At 39.2% G+C, this 17,485-nt stretch overlaps 1 protein-coding gene across 3 annotated transcripts in view; it reads right to left on the bottom strand.

The window, feature by feature from the left end:
• arhgap4b (Rho GTPase activating protein 4b) overlaps window positions 1-17,485 on the bottom strand; it is a 54,110-nt gene that overhangs the window by 26,967 nt on the left and 9,658 nt on the right. For all 3 annotated transcript variants that reach the window (XM_047369617.1, XM_047369603.1, XM_047369609.1), the window contains exons 2-6: window positions 10,615-10,936; window positions 5,194-5,365; window positions 4,876-5,038; window positions 333-395; window positions 37-210 (exon numbers count right to left, since the gene is read on the bottom strand). In XM_047369617.1, coding sequence (XP_047225573.1) covers window positions 37-210; window positions 333-395; window positions 4,876-5,038; window positions 5,194-5,365; window positions 10,615-10,684 — 642 coding nt within the window. In that variant the 5' untranslated portion in view covers window positions 10,685-10,936. The remainder of the gene's footprint in view (window positions 1-36; window positions 211-332; window positions 396-4,875; window positions 5,039-5,193; window positions 5,366-10,614; window positions 10,937-17,485) is intronic.

Raw genomic sequence — 17,485 nt, 5'->3', positions numbered from 1 at the left:
TGTTCTCTCTTTCTGTCTCAACAAACATTCGCACACCTTCTCCATCAATCGTTCCATCTTTTTGACAGAGCTTCGCCTCTGTCCTGCCAATTGGCCAGGCCCGAGCTCGGCCGACTTGCCAGTGTGCCTTTCTTCCAGCCGCTCTGCTTCTTTCAGTTTCCCCTCAGCTGTCAGGCAGTCTGTGTGGTACTGGTTGTAGGTCTTCAGAGCCTTTATTGACAAACACAACAAACAAAACATCATGAGTAAAATCAACAGCACTGTATTTTTTATGTTACTGGTACCAGATTTTAAAGGTCTGCACATGCCATACAGCAACTGGAAGTACTTACCGTTTGCAATTCAGTAGTGACCTTTAGCAGCTCCTCCTGCATCTGGATTCCCACCTCTTTGCTCTGTAATGAGTAAAGTCAGATTGTTAGCTAAAAATATGATAAACTCAAGACTAAATTAACTTTAGATTAGATAAATGAAATCAATTAACTTTACAATTATGGCAATCAAATATAAAAACTGACCATCTTAAGTGACAAATTAAAAGAAACCACACCAAAAAATGACACTCATATGCTACATTTTATTATTTTGTCTCAATGAACTGCTACCTCAGCAAAATCAAAGCGCCTTTCTCAAAGCGTTTATCCATTTCGTAACATTCATTTGCCTTCAGAGCATGGTCTGGATCAATTTTGAACTGGGCCAGAACGTCCCTCATAAATAACTGTCTACATAAAATGTTGAGCTACAGATTTCAAAAATTCTAGTTAAAAGGTGGCGCCAATATTGCTCATACAGGTCCTTATCAAAATATTAGCATATTGTGATAAAGTTCATTATTTTCCATAATGTCATGATGAAAATTCAACATTCATATATTTTAGATTCATTGCACACTAACTGAAATATTTCAGGTCTTTTATTGTCTTAATACGATGATTTTGGCATACAGCTCATGAAAACCCAAAATTCCTATCTCACAAAATTAGCATATCATTAAAAGGGTCTCTAAACGAGCTATGAACCTAATCATCTGAATCAACGAGTTAACTCTAAACACCTGCAAAAGATTCCTGAGGCATTTAAAACTCCCAGCCTGGTTCATCACTCAAAACCCCAATCATGGGTAAGACTGCCGACCTGACTGCTGTCCAGAAGGCCACTATTGACACCCTCAAGCAAGAGGGTAAGACACAGAAAGAAATTTCTGAGCAAATAGGCTGTTCCCAGAGTGCTGTATCAAGGCACCTCAGTGGGAAGTCTGTGGGAAGGAAAAAGTGTGGCAGAAAACGCTGCACAACGAGAAGAGGTGACCGGACCCTGAGGAAGATTGTGGAGAAGGGCCGATTCCAGACCTTGGGGGACCTGCGGAAGCAGTGGACTGAGTCTGGAGTAGAAACATCCAGAGCCACCGTGCACAAGCGTGTGCAGGAAATGGGCTACAGGTGCCGCATTCCCCAGGTCAAGCCACTTTTGAACCAGAAACAGCGGCAGAAGCGCCTGACCTGGGCTACAGAGAAGCAGCACTGGACTGTTGCTCAGTGGTCCAAAGTACTTTTTTCGGATGAAAGCAAATTCTGCATGTCATTCGGAAATCAAGGTGCCAGAGTCTGGAGGAAGACTGGGGAGAAGGAAATGCCAAAATGCCAGAAGTCCAGTGTCAAGTACCCACAGTCAGTGATGGTCTGGGGTGCCGTGTCAGCTGCTGGTGTTGGTCCACTGTGTTTTATCAAGGGCAGGGTCAATGCAGCTAGCTATCAGGAGATTTTGGAGCACTTCATGCTTCCATCTGCTGAAAAGCTTTATGGAGATGAAGATTTCATTTTTCAGCACGACCTGGCACCTGCTCACAGTGCCAAAACCACTGGTAAATGGTTTACTGACCATGGTATCACTGTGCTCAATTGGCCTGCCAACTCTCCTGACCTGAACCCCATAGAGAATCTGTGGGATATTGTGAAGAGAACGTTGAGAGACTCAAGACCCAACGCTCTGGATGAGCTAAAGGCCGCTATTGAAGCATCCTGGGCCTCCATAAGACCTCAGCAGTGCCACAGGCTGATTGCCTCCATGCCACGCCGCATTGAAGCAGTCATTTCTGCAAAAGGATTCCCGACCAAGTATTGAGTGCATAACTGTACATGATTATTTGAAGGTTGACGTTTTTTGTATTAAAAACACTTTTCTTTTATTGGTCGGATGAAATATGCTAATTTTGCGAGATAGGAATTTTGGGTTTTCATGAGCTGTATGCCAAAATCATCCGTATTAAGACAATAAAAGACCTGAAATATTTCAGTTAGTGTACAATGAATCTAAAATATATGAATGTTAAATTTTCATCATGACATTATGGAAAATAATGAACTTTATCACAATATGCTAATATTTTGAGAAGGACCTGTATATGTCTTCTAATGCAAGCAGCTAAGACCTATATAGAGCAGCCAAGTGGCTTTGCTCTATGTGAAATTATCTCTGCAGTTTGTTGAGGTAGATTTAATTTAACAGAAACTATACCCTCAAAATAAAGCAGAGGCAAATAACCATTTCCCCTATCAGGTAATGATAATATAAATGAAATGTTTTATCACTTTTATAAAAGAGGACAGAAATAGAAAGAACTCAGCGGAAGCCAACTTTCTTAGTAGAAGAACAGCAAGGTCTGTGGACCAATGATGTGAGAAAAAAAGTGCCAGTGCATTATATTTTGTTACAAATTACATATCAATCAATTATTTAATAAAAGTTGGTTACAGCTGCTGCAATACATTGATAATGTGACCTCAACTATGCAGAATAAATTAATAAGAAAAAAACAGTTTAACTGGTTTAACTTTGAACAGTTCTTTGCATTTACAATACTTAAACCAGCTGCATGTAATATCGCAAAATAATTCAAGAGAAGTAAAAAGTACAATATTTATACTTGTTACATGGCCGAGTGGACACACAAATACAGGAAATATGCATGTCCAAATAACTTACTTTGTTCACCTTAACTAATACACAATAAATGTAGTCTGGTTGTTAAACATTTTTGGGGCACATATTAGACACGTTAAAGGGAAAAATTCAATGCTAAAGACAACTGGGTTTCTTCTGCTGAGAAGAGAGAAGACTACTTATTTATCACAGCCCATTCCTCTTGGCAATTTCTACTTGTAGGTTGTACTTTTACTCATAAAAAATACAACGACTTATGCTCCAGAGCACAGCAGTATATTTATGTCCTCTGCAGAACTGAATGCAGGGTTTAAAACATAAAACTGTGTCCGTTATCACTTATCAAGTCAAATTTGGAGGTTAAGATGCATTCTAAGTATGTTTAATTCAACAACGTTATGTGGAAGTGCAGGACCCCTAATAAGACTGACAATTTAATTTAGTCCACTGTAAACGCTATGTGTTCAATATCTGTTTCCAATAAACAAAAATTATGTAATCAACAAAAAACACAACTAAAAACAAAGTTATTTTTCAAGCATTTTGTTTCCCCTTTGTCTTCAGATTCATATTGTGGATGAAATCTATGGTCGCTTTCAGACACATATTCTTATTTTCTCACTTTCTGACATTAAATCCAGAAGGAGCTTTTACTCCAAAAGCAAACTAAGAAGCAGGATTACAGTTTGCAATTGCATCAAAGGACAAAGACCTTAATTGTTGGAGGCATGATGCAACTGAAAATGTGTTTGTCTATAAGAGCCATTGTGATGTTTGTAGTAAAAAGTGGGAAGTTCGCAAGCCTGAGAACACCACCCCAATTGTGAAGTACAGAAGTGGCAGCCTCATGTCGTGTAAGACTGGTGCACTCCACAAAATAAACAGCATCATGAAGAAAGAACATTTCGTGGAAAAATTTAAGCAACATCTCAGGTCCACAAAAACCAGGTGTCCTACACACCTAACTCAGTTATACCAGTCCTGTCAGGAGAAATGGGCTAAACTTCTATTGTGAGAAGTCAGAGTATAAAGGTAATTCTACCAAATATTAAGGACATTTATTTAAAATTCTGCATTTCAAAAAAGATTATCTCACTCATAATTCTGGTGTTTATCAAATAAAAAGGATTTTGATAATCCTAAACTGAAAGTTTAGTCTGATTTACTGCCAGACAGTAAGAACATTGTTGGTTTTGTTTCTTCATGTGGCTTAAATCATGTGTTTCCAGACTTATAACAAATAATCATGATTCCCCTTTTAACCTAATTAATGTTGTTATTATTTTCCCATAATTGAGGAGCCCATGTGGTGGGCTACTATACGAAGTTCTGATCAATATAAATCATTTTAAGATTCAAAACTTGGAAGTCTCCAAAACATGTTCTGAATACATTTGTAACAGAATTACATTTCTATTTATAAATAGAATCAAAGAGAGACCAACTTCTGGAAGGAAAAGATGAAAGTTGTTGTTTTGCAAAGTTACTCAATTGCTTTGAAATGTTTTCACTTACCTTACCTTAATGTTGGATTAGTTTGATGTTTTTATTATATCATAAAAAATAAAGAAGATATTTTCAACAAGTACATTTCTTCTAAAAAAGACAGCAGGCTTTGAGGAGCATTTTTTAATTAGTGACAATAACATCTGAAAGTGAGTGTGGAAGCTAAAAGATTTTTGCACAGGATTTGGGGTTAGTTCAAAAAAAGCCCAAAATTCAACTCTTGAAGTCTAATTAGGAATCTGCTCAAATTTCGACAGCAAAAAGGTTCAGAGAGCATCAATGACAAGCTGTAAGTTTAAAGAGCATTTTGTGCACTTTATAAAGGAACATAACAGCGGATCTCACTGCTTGTACAACCTGTACTAAGCTCCTTTGCTGTTCTGTCCATGCCGGAGTCTGCACACACATGAACAAACAGCTTTTCACCTTTTTGTGCAGGCGGTGTGTGTCCTCGGTGCTGTGTGTCAGGCTCTGTGTGAGCGTGTTGAAGCAGGTGTCCCCCAGCGCTGCGTGTTCCCGGCTCTCCAGACGGGTCTGAGTCAGCAAAACGGACCAAACCTGACAAACAGACTGACCCCACTGCTCCTTCCTGCAGATAGATTAAACATGATCACTGCCTGACATGTAGTACCAAGAAATCCTTTAAATAGCACCGGTCTGACAACATGAAGTAAGCACAATAGATTGATCTCCAAACACAAGAAAGAGGTCTTCTAAGCCACACACTCAAAAGTTCATCCTTACTTTTTAGTCTTGTGAGTGAACCTCTCGGTTAGTTTGTCAAGGGCTCTTGCATATTCAGTCTCGATGTCGCCCCGACGCCGGAGAAACTCTGAAAGGTCTGAGAGCTGCTGCTGTTTCACCTCAACCTGGGAGTCTAAAATCTTTATCTGGTCTGTCAACTGGGTCCGCAAGTCTGAAAAGTCGGAGAGATGGAGAGAGAGAGAATGGCTTCCAGTTACATAAATATATATTCATGAGCCTGGAAGCATGATGACATAAAAACATAGTCAACAGAGATAGGATTGTATATTTTAGCACCAAATGAGTATTTGTTTTTACCTAATCCTTCCATAATACTAAAACTATCAACATACTTAATGTTATCAACAGTATGTTTTATTTTATATTATTCATTTACACGATAAATTCAGTATCTAATTTACACTTTCTGTCCCATTGTTTGCAACACCAGAATAGGATTGTTAATAAATTTAATAATTAACAATTGTTAATAAAAATGATAAATCTTCTTTAAACTCCATGGTTGCTTGTGGAGTACCACAGGTTTCAGTGCTTGGGTCAATTCTTATTTCTATACATATGCTTCTAATAGGTCAAATTATCAGGCAGCATGGGATACATTCCCACTGTTACGCTGATGATACTCAGCTTTCTTTATCCATGAATCCTGATAAATTCAACCAGTTAGATAGACTACAGGCATGTCTTGAAGACAGAAAAACCTGGATGACTTTAAATACTCTGCCTCTAAATTCAGACAAGACAGAAGTTGCTGTCTTTGCACTGTAGTCTTTGACAAAGAAAGTGATTAAGTGATTGACTAAGTGCTTAGTCAATCACTTAATCTGTATGGCATTAAATTGACCTCTGGTAAAAAAGTTAAAAAATCTTTAAGTTATTTTTGACTACTACTCTCCAATTTTGCATTATTTGTTGTTATTTCAGCTTTTAACTTTAAATGTTCTCTCTTAGTTTTTCCATAGAAGCTACATCTGGCCTGGCAACTTCCTGGAGGGGGCATCGGCTGAGCTACTGATGCCAACAACTTAATGTTCTCCTTCTATAGATGATACACATGACCTTGTCTTTTAGTGTCTCGCCTAGATATAGCTACTGGTTGAGTTCCCACTGTGACTAACTGTATGTGCTCTCTTTCATCATATAGACTTGAAAACTGGATTAGAGTTTATCTGCTTAGCTGTGTTTCTCTCCTACATAAAGCCACTAAAAAAGCTACTACTGCCTTTAACTTTTTACATGTCTTTAACATAGAAAGTACTCCTGGACCAGTATTTTAAAACTTCCCGTTGGTCGTGGCTGAGTCTGGTTCTGCTGGAGGTTTCTTCCTGTTAAAAGGGAGTTTTCCTCTCCACTGTCGCTACATGCATGCAAGCTACAATTCACTGACTTGATGCAATATACCGGGTTTCCTTAGATGGAAAACCTTTTAATTAATTTGAATAAAAACCTGAGTTTGACTGTATTGCTTGATTACTAGGATCAGTTGGAATGTGTGTACTTGACTTGGAATCTGTATGATTTGACTGAATTGATTGAAATGCCTATAGACATGTTGTGAATTGGTGCTACATAAATAACCTGAATTAAGGAACAGCTGAAAATCAAACGTTTTTAAATAGCGCAACTCTTAAATGATGCCGTTTTATGTGTTTCTTTGCAACCATCATGCAGGGCTACATAAAACAGACAAAAACAACCAAGCAGCTTGTTGTGAAATCACAAGCTCTACATTTAATGTCAAAAGACAGTTGTTGGAACTTACAGAAACATATACTTCAGTGCAGTAAATATAGATAACTTCAGTCCTTCTAATCAAAACTAATTCAAACTGCCATAATGATATTCATAAAACAAGGTATAAAACATATATTGAATAATACCTCTTCAAATTATTTCTTACAAATCTGTAAAAATAACTCTTAAAAACAAAAATAAACCTAACTTGCCAAAATAAGAAAAATGTCAGGAGCCTGCAAAACACAATAATTTAAGCAACAAGGGTTGATGGTTTCATTTAACACTCACCTAAAAATCAATCAACATTAAAAATCACATGGATGTTTATATCTGCGTATCAGTCCCTGACTACACTAAACTCCAGATCTGTGTTATTGGTGTAAGGTCTGTGATCTCACATCATCAGCACCTAAAGCCAGTGAGATGGGCAACCTTGCTTAGCATGGTCAGATTTTGAAAAAATCTCTGCCTATTTGTGTGTCTACAGCTTGGTTAACAACTGAAACTGTCCTTAAATTTTTTTTTGTTGATCTAATAAATCTGTGTTTTTCACCATTTATAATGACCTTCACAGAATTGTATTACATTGTATGACAGCAAAGCACAGGGTTAAAAGGAACTGCACTGAAATATGTTATGAGCCTAATTACCAACAAGTCATATCAAAATCATATCAAACAAGCTAACATTAGCTTTGAACTTCAGCAAAAAAGCTTCATCATCAGCAGGAGCAAACGTGAGTTTATTAAAGACCGTAGATGTGTTGCATCAGACATACAGTATGTTTAGAAACAAATGATAATGATATGGTTATTTTAGGGAACACATCTTTATAGTAGCTTTCTTGACCGAGTTAACCTGCGATATAGCTGTTTGTGGAGGCCTCAGATATCTTCCGCTTTTGATTTTTTGTCACAAATCAATCAAACAAATGTTTCTATTAAATATAAACTAAGTGAAAAAAATATTATTATCCACATCTATTATAGGGGCCAATTACTTATTCACATCAGGCTAGGTTGCATTTTCAATAATTAAATGATCATCTGCAAACTGCATTTTGTACACAGCTTTGTCTTTATCTGATATTAAAAGTTGTTTGATGATCTGAAACATCTAAGTAAAACAAAAAAAAGAAAAACAAAAGGGGGCAAAGTATGTTTTTATGGCTCACTATAGTTACATGGCACTGATTTTAACTGGAATATAGTATGAGATTGGTTCTCAGTATTGCCAAATTCCTAATCTTCAATGACTCAGATGAGGTTATTTGAGACAAAAATCATGATTGGGACAATTCTAAACAGTGTGTTCTAACAAAAGAGCTGAGTCAACTAAACAGGTTTGACAAGCATATAGCAAAGTATCTGTTTTAAATCTGACCTTTAAACACTTCATCGTCTTCCCAACAGAATTGTGCTATACAAGCATATCTGTCTAGACTTGTGTCACTTTTGCAGGAACATTTACAAGAATCGGCCAGCTATAAGTTCCCTGAAAACTGAATTCTGAACACAAAATTGTGCCATTTTGTAAGATATTCAAAATTTTGCTATCTCCTCTGTTTAAGAACTGTCATAATGAGGAATGGTCGGTATCTATTGAACCACTAAACACTCTGTGAAGGCTGAAGGATGTTTTTCTGAACTGAAAAAAAAAACACTCATGAGAAGACACTTGTCAAAACAATAACATAGTCCTTTAGGGGTATGTCTCTATTGCCCATTCTTCTTTGCAAAATAGCTCAAACTCAGTCAGGTTAGACAGAGTCTTTCCAGTATTTCCACAGATTCTCCCTTTGATTAAGGTCAGGACTTTGACTTTGTTTTGATCTAACATTTTTTCTTTCATGATTGTCCTGTATTTGGCTCTGACCAGCTTCACTGTCCCTGCTGAAGAGAGACATCCCAACACCGTGATGCTAACAGCAGTTTTAAGGTGGAGAAGGTTGTGTTGAGCAGTGCTACTTTTCCATCACCCATAACCAACAGATTCTTCCTTATGTTTGTGCCTTTCATATGTTTGTTTCTTCTACCTTGGCTGTGGATCTCTGCAGCTCCTCCCGAGTTACCATAGGCCTCTTGGCAGCTTCTCTGATTTATGCCCACCTGGCTAGCCTGTCAGTTTAAGTGGATGAACATGTCTTGGTAGATTTATGGTAGCTCCACACTCATTACATTTTCAGATGATGCATTGAGAGCTATGATGCTGTTTGCTCACCAACGTTCTCTAACAAACATCTAGAGCCTTCACAGAACACTAATTAGCTGGCTTTTCATAGGAACTGGTTGCAGTGGATGATTTTTGGGGATATCTGATTAAAAGGGGCTGAATATAAAGGGTTTCCATGGTCGAGCAGTTGGTAGCAATGTTGCCTTATAGCAAGAAGGTCCTGGTTTTGGCTCCCGGCCCAGAGGTCTTTCTGCATGGAGTTTGCATGTTCGCCAGGTGCATGCGTGGGTTCTCACCAGGAACTCCGGCTTCCTCCCACAGTCCAAAAACATGACTGTTAGGTTAATTGGTCTCTCTACATTGCCCTTAGGTGTGATGAATGTGTGCATGGTTGCTTGTCCTGTATGTCTTTGTGTTGACCTGCGATGGACTGGCGACCTGTCCAGGGTGTCCCCTACCTCTCGCCCATAGACTGCTGGTGATAGGCACCAGAGTCACATAAAACCCCAATAAAATGAAGTTTTTGAATGTAGCATGACAATATGTGAAAATGTTCATATTTGGAATGAATAGTTTTACAAGTCATTGTCTTCACTTTATTATTCCTAAATAATGAAAGACTTTTCTTTGGGTGAAAATCCTGAATAAAATGCTCTCCCTGTGTTTCAGGCTACTTTGACTGCAGTTCATGCATCATCACCTGCAATAATTCAGTGTAACATTACATTATATGCACAGGCTTGTAAGCAAACACTGTGGATCCAAGAGAGCACTGTCCCCACACTGCACTTTAATATGAAAAGGCTAACACAAACATTGCTCTCTGAAATATCACTGTTTTCAATTAGCTCCTTCACGTCGCATTCTGCTTTTCCTTCCCTACTCTCTACTTTTTCTCTTTCTATACCTCCATCAGCTCTCTTTCCTCCTCCTTTCCATCGTCTTTACTCTTTTTCCCCCTTTCGTCTTTGTCTGAGTACACTGCTCCAGGCTGACTGTATGTGAGGAGACAACATCACTAATGCTAGCTATAAATACCTCAGTTGCAGTACAGTGCGAAGAGGCAGCCGCTTACGACACGCACATTCCAGACTATAGTACCGTACACAAAAACATGCAATGTGAAATCCTCATATCGCCAAGACTGGCCAGGTTCTGCTGACCTGCTGCTTCTAGGTAAAAACTTTTAACTGCAAAACAATTTCGCTCAAGTGTGACATCAGCTCCATACAGCAGTATCTATTTGGTAAACACATCATGCATTTTTCAGAATCAGAATCAGAATCAGAATCAGAGACACGGAACTCTCCGGCAAAGCGAAAGGTGGAGGAATCTGTATTTGTATTCAGGAGCACTGATACTCCTGCATACAAGTATATGCATGGATGCCTATGCAGAGCAACAGCATATATTCAGACATCACTTCATCTTTAACACATTCATGCATGCAGATAGGTGCACAAACAGACATGCATGTACAGAGACACTTACCCTTCATTTGAGATTCATACTCTGCCAGGCTGCCCTTCTCCCTCCTCAGTTTTCCATGTGAAGTCATCATCGTTGATCTTTTGACCCTTGATCTTCCCACCCAAAGCCCTTGCTCCTTAACCTTCTCAACCTCAGCTTCTGTTGGAGATCTGTAGTATGCGGCCCTTCACCGCTGACTCCCCTCCCTCCCTTTTTTGCCTTCTTGCTCTTCAGCTGCAAGAGGAGCATCAGCATCAGGGTCGATAGACGGTTCTCAGCAGGGATGCCGACTGGGTCGAATTGTCCATGGAATTCAGGGGTCCCTGATCCATAGGTGAATGTGCTGGAGAAGAAAAGTAAACAGAGAGTGCAATTAAAGAGGGAGCTGATATCATGACAAGAGGGCCACAAGGGGCCATGGGATTATTCAGATCAGAGTGAAGAAGAGAAAGAGTCAGAGGAGGAGGTCAAAGAAGATCAGGGTGACAAGAAGGAAAGGGACAGTGACACCAGAGAAGAGAAACTGCAGAACTCCGAGTAGACAGTAAAAGAGAAGAGTGATGAAAATGAAGGATGGGGGAGAGATGAGGAGATGAGAGGTGATGAATAACAGCAGTAATAAAGGGCATTCACTGCCTCGAGGTCAGTGGCTGGGGATGCCCATCAAAGAAATGCTTAAAAAAAGCTGGAAATTAGCATAATTGTTACATAAGATGAGAGAATTAGGAATGTAGCAGTGAAGGCCGGCAACAAACTGGTTTATGGTCTGATTTTCCTGTGGTTTTAATATGTCACTCCACTAATGACACATGAAATGAACCAGAGTGAAATATGCTTCTCAGAATGAGATAAACGTTTTCTGTGACTAAGGAATGATTCTTGGAAAACAGATGACCTTTATGTGAAATATATTAACATGTCATAAATACTGTGATGACCTGTTTCTCATTCCAAATGACCATTTAAATTAATTAATGATCTACTTATATTCTCAGGGTCAACCCGTGATAGTAACAGTTCTACTGCTTTGTTGGATTGGCATCAGATTAAGAATTTCCATGCAACTAAGCTATGAAATGGTTGTAAAAATCACAATTGTGTATTTACAAAATTCAAGCTAAATTACATTAAATTATATACTTTTTTCCACGCGGGGTGTACCTCAATAAAAAATTACCTTATGCAGTACAATATATATTGTATATACGTATATATTGGTACCATTGCTTTTTCAGCACAGTATATGATCCTTACAAGTTCTCATGAAGTTGTTTACAAAAAAATAAAACACTCCTAAAACCTCTGTCTGATCATTTTGTGGGTCTACTGTTACTATTAAGGTCTTACAATAGTAACAATAGCTTTCAGACTTCCTTCTTCTGCACATTTCTGTTAATTGTAGTTTATTTGAATTTAGCCATCCATTTTCTATTCTTTCTTAGTCTCTGCAGGGTCATGGGGGTTGGGGGTGGCAATGGGAACAGGGTGCTGTTGCGTATCTCAAAGGATACAGTGGTGTACCCATGGAGATACAGGTGATCAGTCTATCACAGTGTCATGGTATGACATCCTTGGAGTTGGTTTGTGTTTTTGTGTTAACTGTGCTTAGGTCTATGTTTTCCTTTATTGTTAATTAGTTCCACCTGTCCCTTATGCCTCCATGTCTCCTTGCCACACCTGTTCTTAGTTCCTGTGATTACCTGCCTTTGTTTTCTCCCTGTATATCAGTTGGTCTGTGTTCTTTGTTCCCCGCTGGTTCCGCCGTCACTATTCCTCGTTCACTACCCCTGTTTATGCTCAGTTTTGCTACGGTACCGAACTGTGTACACATGTAAGTTTTTGGCTCGACTCATGTTTGTACATGCTGTGATTATATTACGTTTTGGAGACCTTTAATTAAAGAGAAGCCTTCCTCTCATCATAAGGCTGACAGGCTCTTATCTGCACTTTGGTCCGATCCAAACCCAGAACGTGATACACAGGGCACCACATAGACCAACAGGACAGTGGGAGTGGATTACATATGCACAAGGACAACATACAAATTCCATGCATTAAGGGCCCAGCAGGGATTCAAACCTAGGACCTTTATGCATGAAGGCAATAGTGCTAACAACCAGCCACTATGCAGCCCTCAATTCCACTAAGTGTATTTATATAGAACCATAAAAAATTAAATGTAATCCTAAAGCACACTTCAAGCCATTTCACATCCTTTTGTACAGAATCCAATATGGTACAAATTGTATTCGGATCAATCAAATTCATACCGATACACTCCAGTCATACAGTCAGATTACATGCAATCCAGTTAAATCCATATTACCATATTACCCTTACCCTCAAATGAAGGGTGAGTGTTCAGTCAGACTCAAGTGATCATATAATGCAGGTTAATAAACGTTTGTCTATCTAAGAAAGTCCTGTCAGTTACAGCAAATCATTGACTTTGGAGTAATGTCACCATCTATGCAAGCATGTGAGCATAGTGGATCGGAAAAATTCCCTTTAAATAAGAATAAACGCACAGCGGAATCAGGTTCAGTAAGAGCAGCTATCTGCTGCTACACACCGGAGGTTGAAAATACCAAAATAAAACACAAAAGACACAGAGGTAGTGGTACAGGAGTTCATTCATGGCAACAACGGATAGAGTGCAAAGAGTTAATAGCAGCAAACACTCTTTCAGCGGCTTCGTCCAGAAAATATAATGATCAATTGTCCTCTGTTAAGCCAATTTTTTCTCAGATTACCAGTAATAATAGCTTTGTTGTAAATAATTATACAATACACAATGCTGTGATGAATTGAAGCTGTTGCTTGATTATAATTGAGTTAGCTTCATGAACATGAAAAGGCAAGGATGCGCCATACAGTAAGACTGAAGAAAAACGTGATTTACCATGTATTACAGTATATTACAGTCTCACTATCCTGCCACATGTATAGCCTCAGAGTGACACTCTAGTAAAGGTTGTTCTTAAAAAGAAGCTAATATCTCAACAGTCACTGGGCATTCGTCACAGGCTATGACAGAGACAATGGACAGACAACCACCCTCCAATAACTGGACGGCCATGTACATCTTCTTTAAGGCAAGTTATGATAAATGGTTTTGTGTGTTTTGTCTTAAGGTGAGGTGGTGGTACAGGACCAAAGCGCAAACAGGAGGACGGGAACCGCATGGTGAGTTTACTTTAATAAGAGGACTCAACTCAGGTACTACCACAGGGAAAACGGGCAGGGTGACAGGAAAAAACACAGAGACATGTCAGCAGTGGATCCGGAGCAGAACAATGAGAACCAGAGGGTATAAATACTGAGGAAGGCAGGAAAATGAACCAATGATCAAGGAAGGGTAATCAGTAGGGATCATGAGCAGCTGGCGGGAGATGCATGATCTGAGATGCACAACTGAAGGAGAAAGTGACTAATTAACACAGATGAGCAGGGAAAACACGTAACTCAATATACCGAAACATTAGTAAGCAAGGAGGTAAAGAAAATAAACATGGAGGAACCAGACCTATAAAGGCAGATACCAGACATGACATGTTTATGTTGAGAAATGGACCTCTTTACATTTTTACCCAACGTAAATTCAACACAGTGTTGCTGAGGAGGCATATGTGTGCACGGCACTCACACATGTAAATAATTTAGGATCATCATTTTCTGTAACATCAATGTTTTTTTAACAATGGGAGGAAGTAATCAGCCAAAACCCACACATGCACCTCAAACCCCCCATGGAAAGTCCCGGGCTGAGATATGAACTCATGCAGGAACCTATTTGCCATGTAAGGTCTCAAAGTTGACAGTGTCAGAGCATATACCAAGTCAAATGAATTATCTGCAGACTGGATTGTGTAACAGCAAAAATCTGAGGAAGGACAAAAACAGATTTCAGCAGCATTGAATGTACTGAAAAGCTGTGTCTCCATTCTATTGTAATAGAAGAAATTTGGAATTATAAGGGCCTTCTGTAAATCTAGTCCTAGTCCAAACTAAATAATTAGTGAATTAGATCATCAGTAAGAGATTTGAGAAATATTTAGCGGGTCAGCGTTTGCTAATGCACTACACTAATCAGGCCTTGATGGAAGAGAGACCAGACAGACATGGTAGCAGCTGGAATTTTGCCAAAAAAGACCTTAGAGATTGTCAGACCAGGTACAAACTGGTTTGATGAAACCAAGAGAAAACGTTTGCTTTCATGAGACCAAAAAATGGGAGAACATCATATCTGAAAAATAACAGGCAGTACTGATCGGACACAATCTCTATTTTCAAGTATGGAGGTGGATGAGGATACTTGCAAGGGGACCAGTTTGCATGGGTGGTAGGATGACACCAGCAAAATACAGGTGCTTCTCAAAATATTAGCATATTGTGATAAAGTTCATTATTTTCCATAATGTCATGATGAAAATTTAACATTCATGTATTTTAGATTCATTGCACACTAACTGAAATATTTCAGGTCTTTTATTGTCTTAATACGGATGATTTTGGAATACAGCTCATGAAAACCCAAAATTCCTATCTCACAAAATTAGCATATTTCATCCGACCAATAAAAGAAAAGTGTTTTTAATACAAAAAACGTCAACCTTCAAATAATCATGTACAGTTATGCACTCAATACTTGGTCGGGAATCCTTTTGCAGAAATGACTGCTTCAATGCGGCGTGGCATGGAGGCAATCAGCCTGTGGCACTGCCGAGGTCTTATGGAGGCCCAGGATGCTTCGATAGCGGCCTTTAGCTCATCCAGAGTGTTGGGTCTTGAGTCTCTCAACGTTCTCTTCACAATATCCCACAGATTCTCTATGGGGTTCAGGTCAGGAGAGTTGGCAGGCCAATTGAGCACAGTGATACCATGGTCAGTAAACCATTTACCAGTGGTTTTGGCACTGTGAGCAGGTGCCAGGTCGTGCTGAAAAATGAAATCTTCATCTCCATAAAGCTTTTCAGCAGATGGAAGCATGAAGTGCTCCAAAATCACCTGATAGCTAGCTGCATTGACCCTGCCCTTGATAAAACACAGTGGACCAACACCAGCAGCTGACACGGCACCCCAGACCATCACTGACTGTGGGTACTTGACACTGGACTTCTGGCATTTTGGCATTTCCTTCTCCCCAGTCTTCCTCCAGACTCTGGCACCTTGATTTCCGAATGACATGCAGAATAGAATTTGCTTTCATCCGAAAAAAGTACTTTGGACCACTGAGCAACAGTCCAATGCTGCTTCTCTGTAGCCCAGGACTGGGGAATGCGGCACCTGTAGCCCATTTCCTGCACACGCCTGTGCACGGTGGCTCTGGATGTTTCTACTCCAGACTCAGTCCACTGCTTCCGCAGGTCCCCCAAGGTCTGGAATCGGCCCTTCTCCACAATCTTCCTCAGGGTCCGGTCACCTCTTCTCGTTGTGCAGCGTTTTCTGCCACACTTTTTCCTTCCCACAGACTTCCCACTGAGGTGCCTTGATACAGCACTCTGGGAACAGCCTATTCGTTCAGAAATTTCTTTCTGTCTTACCCTCTTGCTTGAGAGTGTCAATAGTGGCCTTCTGGACAACAGTCAGGTCGGCAGTCTTACCCATGATTGGGGTTTTGAGTGATGAACCAGGCTGGGAGTTTTAAAGGCCTCAGGAATCTTTTGCAGGTGTTTAGAGTTAACTTATTGATTCAGATGATTAGGTTCATAGCTCATTTAGAGACCCTTTTAATGATATGCTAATTTTGTGAGATAGGAATTTTGGGTTTTCATGAGCTGTATGCCAAAATCATCTGTATTAAGACAATAAAAGACCTGAAATATTTCAGTTAGTGTGCAATGAATCTAAAATATATGAATGTTAAATTTTCATCATGACATTATGGAAAATAATGAACTTTATCACAATATGCTAATATTTTGAGAAGGACCTGTATAGAGAGATTCTTCAAGAAAATATGCTCTAAACTGCTATGGCAAATTAAGGCAAAAAATCACCTCCTAATAGGACAACAATCCTAAGCACCTAATTATAAGAACAAATGAATGGCTTCAGGAGGAGTCTGGACCTGGTTTATAAGCCTAGCCGCCTAAAACTGAGTGTCTGAGCATCTTCTGAAAGAATCTGAGCCAAAGATTCTCCAAGAAGAGACGGGTTGTCTCTAATTATGAAGTGGTCTTCCAATGGTCTGTCTAATTTGGACAAAATTACACAATTCTACCAAATCAACAACAAAAGTTTAGAAGAAATTTTACATTAAATAAGCTCCTCCTTCTGATGTCTGGATATTTCCCCCACAGTTTTCTTTAAAGGGGACATTAAATGCTTTTAAATCCTTCCCTTTCACACTAATATTATTCAGTTGTGATCTATACAAAATGGAACTGCAATGCTTTTCTTATTGTTGCTCCACAGTCATCTGAGAGCAACTCAATTTGGTGCTGTCTCTTTTTTTTGACCTGTCCTTTCCGGCAGTGTAGCGCTCAGAATTGTTGTCTAAGTGCCAAGAAAAAGCCCAACAGATTTACTTTCACAAGTGGAGCATCACAGCTAACGCTTTAAAGCCCTGCTTGATATTTAAAAAAGAATCTTTATTAGAAACTTCTTTGGGATTATTTCAATTGTTACGGACACGGAGACAAAAACGAAAAGGAAAAAAATAAGAAGCACAAAAAAGAGACAGGTGGGGCAAAAAGGAAAAGGGGAGAGAAGGAGAAAAAAATGGAGGAGAGAAAGAAGGCTGAAGAGAATACAAGATAACACCCTGCTTGCTTCTACACCTGCAGAAACATTCATATCAACAGCTTTTTCTTACCAAAAAGTGGACGGTACTTGAATGAATGCAAGATGTATTTAGTGGTAAATGCAGCTCAGTATAGAACATTTGTGT

The sequence above is a fragment of the Girardinichthys multiradiatus genome, chromosome 1, assembly GCF_021462225.1.
Source record: "Girardinichthys multiradiatus isolate DD_20200921_A chromosome 1, DD_fGirMul_XY1, whole genome shotgun sequence".
Taxonomy (NCBI): domain Eukaryota; kingdom Metazoa; phylum Chordata; class Actinopteri; order Cyprinodontiformes; family Goodeidae; genus Girardinichthys; species Girardinichthys multiradiatus.
The sequence above is the reverse complement of the archived record's forward strand: the minus strand, read 5'-3'. Positions and strand labels throughout refer to the sequence as shown.